The sequence below is a fragment of the Stegastes partitus genome, unplaced genomic scaffold, assembly GCF_000690725.1.
Source record: "Stegastes partitus isolate 25-593 unplaced genomic scaffold, Stegastes_partitus-1.0.2 Scaffold1612, whole genome shotgun sequence".
In the NCBI taxonomy this organism is placed as follows: Eukaryota; Metazoa; Chordata; class Actinopteri; family Pomacentridae; genus Stegastes; species Stegastes partitus.
This window is the reverse complement of record NW_007579343.1, coordinates 145,588-159,828: the sequence shown is the minus strand read 5'-3', so window position 1 is coordinate 159,828 and position 14,241 is coordinate 145,588. Positions and strand designations below refer to the sequence as shown.

Here is a 14,241-nt window from a genome sequence, read left to right as displayed (position 1 = left end):
CACCGGAGGCGTGGGAAACGTGGGAAAAATACAAATTACAATGCAAACAAAGAATTAACGAATGACACTTAATGAATGCCACATAACTAAGAAAAGACAACAACATACAATAACGTGGGCTTTCTAACATCGAGATTGATGCTGAAATAGCTCCATCCACTGCAAAGTTAGCAGTTTTTCAAGCTGCCACAGAATGTTACAGTTACTCACAAGCATCTTCTCTTGGAATGAATTCTTACCTGCAAAGGAATGAAGAACTAAACCCAAATTCCAAAGGACTCAATCCTGCAGCAAACTCATTTAAACCACACACGTGGAGTGCAATACCACAAAGCAGCTTCACAGTAGTCCAAAAGGATTCAAGTGCACTTAATGCACACTCTGAGGGAAAACCACAGCTTGGAGTGCAGCACGCACACCTGCCATAACCACCCGTTCAATTTCTTCTACTTGGAGAGAACCGGCCATGTTTTGGTCCTTCCCTTCACTTCACTTCACCTCCGCATCCACGGCATGGGCAATCAGATGTGTGGGCGGGTCTATGCGCGCTGAGAGGCATGGGCTATTTGCACATTTTCTAAATATTTAGCTTTACACTTGGCGACACATTTAGATTTTACATTTAGATTTAGCATTAAGATTTAGATTTAGATTGAGCATTTAACATTTATATTTTGAATTTAGATTTCGATTTAACATTTAGATTTAAGATTTCGATTTAAGATTTCGATTTAGCATTTAGATTCACCATTTAATTTCCACCAAAGTGTATCAATACAGCCTTTACTATGCATACATCTATAACTTGCATTAAACAAAGAAAAGGCTTAAAGATTGGCCTCTAAACGGCAGCGGCGGTCAAAAACTGTTTGCTCTTCCCAGTAAGCAGCACACCTGAGGATTAATTACCTCTTCTTCTATTTATGCATGTCCATGTGCTGCTGTCCAATACGCCACCTACTGTGGCAACTGTGAGGATCATATATTTTTTACATATATCTTTAATTCATATTTAGATAATCGAGTATTATTCTCTGCACGTCTTATTATATTAATCGCACATTCTTTCATTTTTTTGATAATTTGGTGTTACTCTCCTCACCTTTTATTATCTTAATCTCACATTATCTTAAGGCATAATCAACACAATTGATAAACAATTGCAGCATGAGAAAGCGTAAGTGGAGACAGGATTTGGTGGTTTGTGTATTTCTCTGTCACAAGCAGGTATCTGTAGGAGGGAGAAACTGAGGGTGCAGAGTGGCAAGTCTCTGCACCTACGAGATGGTGAAAGAAGGCTCAAGGACATGGAGGGGCCAATCAGCTCGCTGCAACACATTCTGTGCACATTCTCGTGTAATAGTGTAAGTACACTGGATCAGGGAGAGGCAGTCAGTCAGACTTCGTGCCCTGACATTAACTTTGTTGGTGCTAGGGTAAGAAGTTTGATCCAGAGCTCTGTATGCTTATTCAACTATCTGATAAATAAATACATTGAGTGAGACCTAAATTTCTTCTCCTATTGCTTCATTAAACGAATGCGCGGGAGCTATCTCATACATAGTGTAATTTCTGGTAGACTGAAATTCAGCTCCAACACAACCGGGGAATGACCTGAACACATATGGCACATTGAATACAAATGGCTCTAACAATTCCACTGAACACAAACTTCTATTTTTTTCAATCATTGTTTTCACTTTACCTCTAGTTTGAGCACAACATGTGATAAAGTATGATCACTTGTGCATGGATCATCAGGGGCCTCATGTGGCGTACACACTTTTCCACACTCACATCCAGATGTATCAAGAGTGAAATGATCGTGGAAATGTGCAGTCCTCCACGCCAACTTCTTACCTGGCATATGCACATTTCTATTGCTTTTGAGCTGTTTGCGACACTTAGAGGTGACGCTGGGGAAAGTGTCAAAAGGTCATTCCTCAAAGTGATGTGCACATCATGAACAATTAACACACCCAAGTGTTTACAATTAGATGAGTGGATATAAAAGTGTGTGTAAAATGGTGCAGAAGATACCGTGATACAGTGGCAGCTTTGGCACTGTTGGAGGATATTGCCAATGGAGCAGTGCGAAGAGAACGGGTTTCCAGAGACCTCAGGACGATGGCTGGCTGATCATCTGCCTTAGGTTCCCGAGGGCAATCCTCTTGGAACTGTGCACAGAACTGCGGCCATGATTGGAGCGCAACACACCCAGGAGCCATGTCCTACCTGTGCCCATACAGGTGCTGACCACACTGGGCTTCCTGGCCATAGGGTCATTTCAGAGGGAGCTGGCCGACCGATCGGTACTGTGCTAGCCAACACCAAGCCGAGCCATGCCAGCTGTGTGGGATGGAACTATCCGGATGTCAGTCAGATATATCAAATTCCCACACTGCAGTTGAACAGGACGACATAAAAGTGCAATTTGCAGCGAGAGCCGGTTTTCCTGATGTAATCAGTGCTATCGACTGCACACACATTGCTATAAAGGCACCATCACAAGATTCATTTGTTTATGTAAACAGGAGGCATTTTCTTTCAATCAATGTACAGATCATCTGTGATGTGCAAATGTATTTAAGTAACATTGTTGCGTGGTGGCCTGTATCAACACATGACATGACAAGCTGGCACGGTGCAGGATGGGTGGCTTCTTGGTGAGCAAATCATTTAATTGTCCTAATATTAATCCCCCTGACACACGTTGAGCATGTGCGCCCCTAAATATCATCCTGTTTTCACAGCATCATGACTTGTCAGTGGTTAAAGTTGGTTAATTGGTCCAGCCGCTCATTGATGCCACCGATTGCCCTCACTATGTCCTCTTGTGACTCCAGCACAGCACGGGTGAGGACATGGCCGGTCTAATGGGCATCAGCAGCTGGCTGCTGCAGCGGATCGGAGGATCAACTGACACTGGGGAAGCTGGAGGAATCCCTTGGATCCGTGATACGAGGCTGGGACTGCGTCTCACCGTCTTCTCCTGCCTTGTTGTCTGTTGGAAAATACTAAATTGAGTAATTAAGCATGAGACAAAGTCTTTGATATCCTGGCATGATTACGCATGATCATTTATTTTGTTTGGCTGTGAGCAGATAATTGTATGTGTAGCTGCCCTCGGCATCAATAACACAGCGGTACAGTTCGACTGGTGCTCAGTCGTCTTTATTTCACCTGTGCACCATGAAACTAAAACGTACAAACAATTTCATTTGTTACAACAAAATTAAAATAGGATCGAACGAGCAGAGCATATCAATACAATTTTGCATTCCATTTAGATTATACGAAGTATGAATGTTCAGTAAAAACACAGCAAACGATACCTTGCTTCGCCTGCCAAGGGTGCAAATTCTTGATGGGCAACAGGTATGCCTCCGTTCTGCTCACTTCTCGTGATCAAATACAATCAATGATAAAAATACAAATACAATCAATGTGCATAAACACACAAAAACAAACAACAAAATCAACCCATATTTGTTGCCACATACAAAATTGTGAACACAGTTGGTTCTGGGACAGGTAAACGACTTAAAGCAAAGGTATTTGCAATAGCTACAGCCAAACTAGCTTCTTCTGAAGTGGTTTTGAATGCAGCAGGTCAAGGTTCAAGAGAGTTTGCTTCAGGATTCAACAAAGGTTGGTATGCAGAATTTGGGCTGTCGAAAGGAAGTTTGACATCTTCAGTTTGACCACTGAGGCATCAAAATTGTTGTAAACCCTTACACGAGCTGCTGCCACTGCCACCTCACTGTCAGCTCTAAGCTGTTGTAACTTTGTTCTTTCCTCTTCAAGCGTCAGTTTCATTCTGGCCTCTCTTTGTTTAATTTCTGTCAACATTTCAGTTTCCTCAATATTCCAGTCGCTGTCTAGTTTATCAAGCTTAGCTTGTTGGTCATTTAACCTTTGAGTAGCATTTGCTTGCTCTAATTTGGCTTCAAGTTCTGCTTCTGCATCAGCTCGCTTACTAGAAACTTTAGAGATAGCATCAGACAATTCACTTACAGATCCTTGTGACTGACATGACTTTGAGTCTACAGTTTCTGTATTAGTTTTGCCACAAACTGATCCATACTCTTGTCGCTTTTTTATAAGGTCACAAATTTCAGTGGATAATGTACTGCAAACATCCATTTTCTTAGCGTTGTCAGGAGTTGGTGTGTGATTGCATCGAATTGACTTATAAAACTGAAACACTTCATCATGTTTACACAGAATACTTTTTCTAATTTTATTAAGCTCATCTGAGGAGCAAAAAGTCTTAAGTTGAACTCTTATCTCTTTAGCAGTTAGCTTCCAAGTTTCATATGATTTTCATTTTTCTGTAATTCCTGTTCGTAAAAGTCTTGGCCCTTTTCAGTTAATATTCTTTGACGAGTGCTAGACCTTTGAGCATTTGAGGGAGACTGGTTCTCTTCAGCAGGTTCTGACATTTTGTTTTCTGTTTATCCAAGGCTTTGTGGGTTTAAGGTGAACCTTAAATCAATTAAATAGGGATTTTAAGCCAATTTAGACTATCACCACTCATGTCAAACATTAACACCTTCTAAAACACAAAATAATTAAAGCCGCAAGCGGCGATGGACGGGTCCTCGCCCTACGCTTGTCGGCTGTCCCACACGTTGGGGTGTGGCGCAAACGTGGTCCGGTCGGGACTGTGATCCGGACTGTCGAGTTTCAGGCAGATCGGAGGACGTGCAGCCTAGTTACGAGCCACTTCCTGTTTAGTGGCGAGCTGCTGCGGCGTGCGTGTTGGCCGTGGTGGAAACGCGCTCTGGCTGAGAGGCGCTGATTGACTTTTTTGTGCGTCCTGATCTCCTACACATGCCCACCGAATCTTGTAGCTGTAGGTGAAACGGCCTTTCGACAGGACTGTGATAAATGCCAAAAACACAGCAAAAATGGACAAAATGGCCATTGACCAAAATTGCACAGGGCGTCATTTCCAAACCGGACCTCATCTGCGGAACATTTGAGGAATTTTTAATTACCACGTCCTGTAGTTTGTGCCTGCCAAATGTCAGGTGTGTACAACGTACCCCCTCAGAGGAGTTCGATTTTGAAAATGGCCAAAAATGGCCATTTTTGAGCAAAAATGGTCCGACATGCTCGCTGTTGTTCCAACATGGCAGATTTCCTGTTGGGTTTACAGAAACATGCTAATGGACTTTTTTGTGCGTCACAAGTTGTTACATATGTGTGGCAAATTTCGTAGTTGTAAATCAAACATAGCCCCAATGGGAATCTGTTGAAATATTGTAGGGGGCGCCGTTGAGCCGTGTTGCATTTTACAACTTGGCCGAGGCTGACTTTTTTATTCATCCTGACCTGCTCTATATGCCTACAAAATTGCGTAGCTCTAGGCCAAATGTGCTTGTGACAAGACTCTGTTGAAATTTTGAAGGTGGCGCTGTGGAACAATTTTTCTATTAAGGTCTGCATTGTTCTTCCAAATTATAACATTTTTCACCGGGTCTGATGTACATGGCGATTTTGGTGAGTTTTCGAGTATGTTTAGGGCCTCAAAAACACGTGTCTTTGTCACGAATGAATAATAATAATAATCCGAGCAGTTCCAATAGGGTCTTCGCACCCGTTTGGGTGCTCGGACCCTAATAAAATACCACAAGATTTTACCACAATGCACGAGTAATCATTTGCTGCGCTAACACACCTTTAAATCACTTAATTGAGCTCATTTATGAATTTGGGTACCCACTGAGTATTCAACTAGTGGAAGTCAGACATGGTATGTAGCACTTACAAAAAAAAAAAAAACAACCTTAAAAATATTTACCATTTGAATAACCAGGAAGTAAGCAGGTATTTTCTGCATTAACCTTATTAAAATAGAATCAGTCCTTGTGAGTAGATTTTACCCGTCGACAGTCTTAAGTGTCTCTTACTGTGATAAGCCCTTCGAAACTGCTGGTCAGTGTTGGCCTCCAACTGCAGGTGGTTCCGGAGATTCCGATTTAGGCTTGGCTTCTTGCAGGACGAGGCCCATTAATGAGGTGCATCAGCGAGAAGGAACGCTTCAAACGAAGCAGCAGCAGCTGGGTTGCCTTATACAGCCTTAATTGTCTCTTACTGTGATAAGCCCTTCAAAACTGCTGGTCAGTGTTGGCCTCCAACTGCAGGTTGTTCCGATGATTCCGATGCAGGCTTGGCTTCTTGCAGGACGAGGCCCATTAACGAGGTGCATCGGCGAGAAGGAACGCTTCAAACGAAGTAGCAGCAGGGTTGCTAATGATGAGGAGAGACCACAGGAGCCAGATTCACTTCAAGGGGGAGAAGGGGTCCTCAGCGTCGAGTTTCACTGTAGCTGAGTTCAACTGGTGCTCAATCGTCTTTATTTCACCTGTGCACCATGAAACTAAAACGTACAAACAATTTCATTTATTATAACAAATAGGATCGAACGAGCAGAGCATATAAATACAATTTTGCATTTCATTTAGATTATACGAAGTATGAATGTTCAGTAAAAACGTAGCAAACGATACCTCGCTTCGCCTGCCAAGGGTGCAAATTCTTGACGGGCAACAGGTACACCTCCGTTCTGCTCACTTCTCATAATCAAATACAATCAATGATAAAAATACAAACACAATCAATGCGCATAAACCCACAAAAAAAAACAAACAACAAAATCAACCCATATTTGTTGCCACATACCGTCTCATCTGAAACTTTCCATGCGCACACAAACTCCTGGTTTCAATCAATGACAGTTGCCGTGTTTATACCACTTCCGGTATGCGCTGCCCAACCCCGGAACATGAATACAAAACAAATGCCAGTGGCCACTTATAGTATGACCTGTACAATGAATAAATCTGCGAGTTACACAATATATATTTACCTTGGGGGTGATCCGAGTCATCCATGAGTACTCCCACCACCCCTGTGAGAGCAGTGTTACCCACAATAGCGGCGAGTCTTTGCTCAAACGGGGTGACTTCATCTTCTCTTCTCCCCCCTCTTGTTTTGGCCACGCTTTGGCGGCGGGCAACAGTCCTCCTCTTGACCTTGATGTCTGACCACTTTTTTTTAAACCTCTGTAAGTGTACGCTGCTCTGACCCCACAGCATTCACCACCTCATACACACTCTCCCACTCACTCCTCTTACGTTTGCTGCTGATGCCAGAAGACAGCGTGCCAAAAAGAATATTTTTCCGGGCCTCGACGTCATTGACGAGCGTCTCAAACTCACATTATGTGAGGTTCCTCTTCTTACCTTTCTTACTCATGGCTTGTTACTGTTATCTGATCATGCAGAGAGGGGAATCCCACCTGCAGGCCCTGTCTATACTAATTTGCATATAAATGGAGGGCATGGAGAGGGAGGAGTCTGGTACTCCAACCTGAGCGGTCAATTCCACGCTGAGTGGGATGTACAAAGGTATTGAGCTTGGATTCAGGCATATGCTCAATTTCGTTCATCTGGGGCCTCATTTATCATCTGTGCGTACGCAAAGATATGTGCGTAGAGCATGCGTACGAACATTCCTACGCAAAGTATGGAATTTATCAACTTGTACTTACACTTAGGAATGTGCGTAAATATATGCACAACTCTGACCATGCGTATGCACATAATCTAGCGGTAGAATAGTGAAGCTACAAATAGAAAGTATTCGGGGATTTTGACCACTGGCACATTCCAGCGTGAGGTTGGTGACATGCAGCATTTCCAGCCATCACTGAGTAGGATCATGCCGGCAGTGTTGGATGCCTTAATTCCCCTACATCCAGTTCCCTTACAGCCATCACCAACAAGCCCAAATCAAATGTGGACTTCACGCCATCGCTAGATTGCCGAACATACACACATGGACAAAATTGTTGGTACTCCTCAGTTAATGAGAGAAAAACCCACAACGGTCACAGAAATAATTTGAATCTGATAACAGTAGTAATAAATAAAAATTCTATGAAAATTAAGCAATGAAATCAGACATTGTTTTGAACTGTGGTTCAACAGAATTATTTAAAAAAAAATAAACTCATGAAATAAGCCTGGACAAAAATGATGGTACCCCTAGAAAAGACTGGAAATAGGGACATGTCCAATGAAGGTGTGTCCTCTAATCAGCATCACAGGTGTCTACAAACTTGTAGTCACTCAGTCAACCTATTTATAGGGTTACAAGTAGTCACTGTGCTGTTTGGTGACATGGTGTGTACCACACTAAACATGGACCAGAGAAAGGAAAGGAGAGAGTTGTCTCAGGAGATTAGAAAGAAAATTATAGACAAGCATGTTAAAGGTAAAGGCTATAAGACCATCTCCAAGCAGCTTGATGTTCCTGTGACTACAGCTGCACATATTATTCAGAAATTTAAGATCCATGGGACTGTAGCCGACCTCCCTGGACGTGGTCGCAGGAGGAAAATTGATGACAAATCGAAGAGACGGATAATATGAATGGTAACAAAAGAGCCCAGAACAACCTCTAAAGACATTAAAGGTGAACTCCAAGGTCAACGTCCCTCAGTGTCAGATCGCACCATCCGTCGTTGTTTGAGCCAAAGTGGACTTCATGGGAGACGACCAAGGAGGACACCATTGTTGAAAACAAATCATGAAAAAGCCAAACTGGAATTTGCCAAACTGCATGTTGACAAGCCACAAAGCTTCTGGGAGAATGTCCTATGGACAGACGAGACAAAACTGGAACTTTTTGGCAAGACACATCAGCTCTATGTTCACAGATGCAAAAATGAAGCAAGAAAAGAACACTGTCCCTACTGTGGAACATGGAGGAGGCTCTGTTATGTTCTGGGGCTGCTTTGCCGCATCTGACACAGGGTGTCTTGAATCTGTGCAGGGTACAATGAAATCTCAAGACTATCAAGGTATTCCAGGGAGAAATGTGCTGCCCAGTGTCAGAAAGCTTGGTCTCAGTCGCAGGTCATGGGTCTTGCAACAGGATAATGACCCAAAACACACGGCTAAAAACACCCAAGAATGGCTCAGAGGAAAACACTGGACTATTCTGAAGCGGCCTTCTATGAGCCCTGATCTAAATCCTATTGAACATCTGTGGAAGGAGCTGAAACATGCCGTCTGGAGAAGGCACCCTTCAAGCCTGAGACAACTGGAGCAGTCTGCTCATGAGGAGTGGGCCAAAATACCTGCTAGTACAAGTCTCATTGACACTTCCAGAAATCGTTTGATTGCAGTGATTGCCTCAAAAGGTTGTGCAACAAAATATTAAGTTAAGGGTACCATCATTTTTGTCCAGGCCTGTTTCATGAGTTATTTTTTAAAAAATCATTCTGTTAAACCACGGTTCAAAAGCAATGTCTGATTTTTAATGGTTAATTTTCATAGAATTCTAATTTATTCCTTTTGTCAGATTCGAGTTATTGCTGTGACCATTGTGGGTTTTTCTTTCAAAAACCGAGGGGTACCAACAATTTTGTCCATGTGTGTAAGTGGAGCCATAGACTGCATCCACATCGCAGTCAAAGCAGCATCACTAAACAACTTGAATTATGTAAATAGAAATGGTTTAATTCAATCAAAGTACAAATAATTTGTGATGCACATTTGTGGCTATCCAACGGTGTTGCCCGGTGGCCTGGAGGAAACGCACAAGTCATTCATTGTGCAGAACAGCTTTGTGGGTGCATCTCCAAACAGGAACTGTTGAAGAGGGCTGGGTTATCGGTGAGTGCTACGAAGTGTGGAAATGTTTTAGCTGGACTTAGTATGGCTCCACTTACGTTTGGGAATCCAGTGATGGCGTTAAGTTCCCATTTGATTTGGGCTCGCTGGTGATGGCTGTAAGCGAACTGGATGTAGGCTGGGGCCAGGGGAATTATATATTTTGTTGCATACCAGACTTTAATACTTCATCGACATGTTGCTGATAATGCTTGTGTGCTTTTTTCATGCAGGATTTTTCTGCATGAATATGTAGTATTGTTTTCTGTATTGTTTTCCCCACTCCGCATCCCCACTCTCACCCAACCGGTTAAGATAGATGGCTGCCTTTCCTGAGCCTGGTTCTGTCAGAGGTCCCCCCGTTTAAATTTGAAGAGATATACCTTACTATGTGAAGTGCTGTGAGATAACATATGCTGCAAACTGTGCTTGACAAATTGAATTGAACTGAATTGAATTTGTTCTTGTAATGGAGTGTTTCAATATTGCTCTTAAACCACTTAAGTCAGAAATGTGAATACTTCTTGTGAGTCTTTTGTATATTTTTGCTTTAAAACAAACTACTAAAGCATTTTAACAGTGCAATAAGTATTTTTCATTCATATTTCATGTCACTATTAGGACTCTAGTACAAGACCTTGCTTAAACAATGCACACAAACTAGTTTTGACATGTTTAATATGCTGCTGGTATACTATATAACAGTAGGAAAACAGTGCAGCAACTTAGCACTTATCTAGAGTTTTGGCACAAATCAGCACTGTCTGTAGCAGGAATGCAGTTGAATGACCCTCAAACAAAATGTCTCAATCAAATTTGTTTCCCATATTTTGTGCCAATCTTCAAATCCAGACCCAAAAATATGTCCATCTGGATGGGCCACAGGCAGCCTGTGTGCATGAGTCCCATATTATAAGATGCTGACAACACTGATAGGACAGACACAAGCCAATCACAAACATTAAATCTATGGGTAAATCCCAAATACATGAACATTGAGTCTGCTTCAGTATCTGTCAGATGACTGACAACCAGCTTCAAGAAGCAGTCTGACTGTGAATACAGCATGGGCAGCAGTGCAGCGAATCATGGATGAAGAGATCACACTCCACACAGAACACACTGCGACATGATGGACAGGTGAATATCTAGGAGCCCAAAGACAGAAAGGGAAATCACATAGATCAATAAATGTGGATATAGGGACTATTGGGTCACCTATAAGATGGACATAAATATGTATTTTTAAAATGAATCCAGCAGAGGCCAATATAACCAGACTTTTAGTTCATTATATCAGCTGACAAACTCTACACATCTGCTTTGTAAAGCAGGCCTCTTATAGCTGGAATGTTCTTAAATATTATAAACATCAGGGCATTCTGGTGACCACATGCAAAGGCAAGAAATATCAAGAAAGATACCACACTTGTTTGTAATTGTGTGATTATTTCTATTCCTAAACCAGTGTTTGTAAAAAAAATCATGATGTTTATTTATTTAAGTGATCAGAATCTCCCAGTAACCCTTGGTAGCTGAAAGGTGTGCCCTGGGATATACAGTATTTACCTGAGTGGGAGCCACTGGTACCACTACGCCATAAAGACTTACTTTCTCAGGCTTGACAAAGCTACAGAAACTATTTTACAGCTGTAGAAGACAAATAGTGCTCTCTGTGATGAGTAAGCTGAACTTAGTCCAACTGGAATACAATTGAAAGGGTGCAGCTTTAAAGGAAAAAAGGTTGCCTGTGCTCTACTATCTGGATAGGCTTTACAGATGCAGACATTCAGCTGCCATACTTACACTTTTATCCTTCAGCTCCCCTTGACAGGCTTGGCAGAACCTGAAACCAAATCCCAACAGTATAAAATTCACAGTGGCACGCTGGATTTGTGTGAATGTGTGAAGTGTGTGAGAGTATCAGAGGTACCCATTTCCTTGGAGCTCCTCCACCGGACTCTCTATGAAAGCTTCAAGGGGAAAGAGGTGATGGAAGGATCTGGCCAGATGGGGGGCCGATACCAGAGTCAAACCTTGGAAACAACATAACAGTCAAAGCTATGGAACATCTGCACAAATTACTTTCACTAAGCAGAAAGAACTGCAGCATTCTTTTGCTGCAAGAAGCAGTAAATTCAAGCTTCATCTGTTTTACACGGACACACACAGACTTACCACAGACTTTACACTCCACAGGAAGCTCTGTGTAATTAGAGTGGCACTGTGGACAGAAGTATCCTCCCAGAGACAGACCGCTGCTGCTGTCCAAATGACTGGAAGACATGTACCAGGAGTAGCATATTACAAAGAATTTACTCTCATACACAGTCCTGGACACAAGGGTAAAATCACAGTTTTCTACTTACGACATGCTGAATGAAGGCTTAGCATCCTGGTCAGTCAGAGAACCAATTGTGTGCTGAGGAAAACCTGAGCAACCACAGGATTCACATTAAGTCAGTTTGAGACAAATATTAAGCAGTAAATAATCGACATTATTTTTCTGTCATAAACAATGTTATTATTATGAAGAAAAGCACAAGTTACCTTTACAAATGTGTTTAAGGAAGCAAAATAATTCACCGAAACAACCGGTCATTGTGATTTTTCAAAATTGGTACACAAACTTGGTGTGCCCCGATAGCCAAGAGGTTTTAGCACTTTGCAGCTTGTCCCTGGTTAACCGGACCACCTGCTGCATGTCATTACCCTACTCTCGCCTTTCCTGTCTACCTCTGCACTGTCAAAGACATAAAATGCTCGAAACAATCATCTTTTAAAAAAAAAAGAATAAAAAAGTGCATTTGTTGACACAGTGCTGCAAGTTTAGAGCTGTAATGAGCACTTTTGGCAGCAGGATGGTGTATGCTGATCATGTCAAAACAAACTACAGTGTGCGTGCATAACAATACAGGAACACGTCACCCAGCACAGCAATGTGGCTCACTGATGTATTTTTAAAAGTTTATGGCACAAAGGTAAGTCCGCCACTAACAAACACACACAATAATTGATTCATTGTCAATTTGTCTCAGCAAATAAAATCAACAGAAAATATTATTTGAAAAAAAAAAAAAAGTAGTTTAGGAGAAAAGAAACAGGGCAATTATCACCTTAACAGTGGATGGCAGTTCTGACGTGTTTTACATTTCCACTTTGTTCAGAGACAAAACAGGAGCCTATTTATTGCCACAGATGGAAACGACATCTGTACTGACCCATGCGTATTAAAGAGCATTCAGACGATGAGCTGGTTGGAGGAGGCTTAACATGCAGCGTCAGCAGCTCTTTGAAGTGACTCTCATCCAGGATAACATGGTATGAGCCGCCTGTTTCCCTGGTCAACACTGTACACACTCGGACCTCTGCTGAAAGGCCGATTATTGACACCCGTACATTCAGAGACTTCAGTGTCTGAAAGAAGAGGAATACAGTTACACATGACAGATTGTCTGTGGAGCAGATTAGAAATGTCAGCAACATGTACATTATGCTGAAATTACATGACACAAGTAGCTGAAGAACTGCTTATCATCTAATCAGTGGACAATAATGACTGCACCACTGCTAGAAAAGGTTTAGATGGGACTTTACCTTGGTCATCTCATAGATGTTGGCTGGGTCACATGTGGTGAGGCTGCTGAGGATTATCAGGATCTCTCGGCTCGTATGTCCAGGCATGTGCCTTCACATGGAGACAGACAGCAGCTGAGTGGCAGTCATTCACTTCGAAGCCACTCTGTAACATCAAGTCTAACAGTATTTACACCCCCATTTATTGATTTTCAACATTGAACCATGGCCAGTATAATTTGGCTTTCTGACAACATTTTCCAAAAGTAAACACCCTTTTGTGTCAAAGTGAAAACAGATCTCTACAAAGTAATGTCAACAAATTAAAAATATTAAGTGTAAAATAAGTGACTGCATAAGTATTCACGTAAAACAAAAAAAGTCCTCACCTAGTTCAATACTGTCACAGCCAGTCGGTACCAGAAGTCACACAATTAGTGAAATGGAGATCATTTTAAAGCAGTGATGTGTCTCAGTGACTGTGGTATAAAGACTCCTGTATCTGGAAGGTCACTGGTGGATCAGTACTCCTAGATAGAACTACACCATGAAGACTGAAGAACACTCCAAAAAACGCTGGGAAAAGTTAATTAATAAGCACAAGTCAAGGAATGGATACAAGAAAACTTCCAAGTCACAAAATATTTCTTGGAGGACAGTTAAATCCATCATTAGGAAATAGAAGGAATATGGCACATGTGTAAGTCTGTCTAGAGCAGGACGTCCTCAAAAACTGAGCAAGGGAGCTGCCAGAAATCTTTTCTGGGGGGTGGCAAGATGGGGCCACTGATAGTCTTGGAGTGGCACACAAAAGCCAAAAGCCATAACTTAATGAGGAGGAGGTTCAAGCACTGGCGACCTGGGGCCTGTACTACGAAGCGAGATCAACATACCTAGGATATCTTTCAGAGCCAGGAAGGAGTGCTGACAGGAAACGGCTGATTGTGTGAATGCATAAGTTCATTAGTATATAATA

At 42.1% G+C, this 14,241-nt stretch overlaps 1 protein-coding gene and 1 long non-coding RNA gene across 4 annotated transcripts in view; both read right to left on the bottom strand.

Annotated features, from left to right (window-relative positions):
• Positions 1-6,396: 6,396 nt before the first annotated feature.
• Positions 6,397-6,945, bottom strand: LOC103371586 (uncharacterized). The gene is made up of 2 exons (XR_520950.1): positions 6,691-6,945; positions 6,397-6,581 (listed from the first exon to the last, which is right to left on the bottom strand). It is a non-coding gene; the product is annotated as an uncharacterized LOC103371586 (long non-coding RNA).
• Positions 6,946-10,213: 3,268 nt separating this feature from the next.
• gtf2h2 (general transcription factor IIH, polypeptide 2) overlaps positions 10,214-14,241 on the bottom strand; it is a 19,933-nt gene continuing 15,905 nt past the window's right edge. For all 3 annotated transcript variants that reach the window (XM_008300954.1, XM_008300953.1, XM_008300955.1), the window contains 7 exons: positions 13,287-13,377; positions 12,911-13,106; positions 12,059-12,122; positions 11,868-11,965; positions 11,623-11,725; positions 11,496-11,535; positions 10,214-10,837 (listed from right to left, as the gene is read on the bottom strand). In XM_008300954.1, coding sequence (XP_008299176.1) covers positions 10,727-10,837; positions 11,496-11,535; positions 11,623-11,725; positions 11,868-11,965; positions 12,059-12,122; positions 12,911-13,106; positions 13,287-13,377 — 703 coding nt within the window. In that variant the 3' untranslated portion in view covers positions 10,214-10,726. The remainder of the gene's footprint in view (positions 10,838-11,495; positions 11,536-11,622; positions 11,726-11,867; positions 11,966-12,058; positions 12,123-12,910; positions 13,107-13,286; positions 13,378-14,241) is intronic.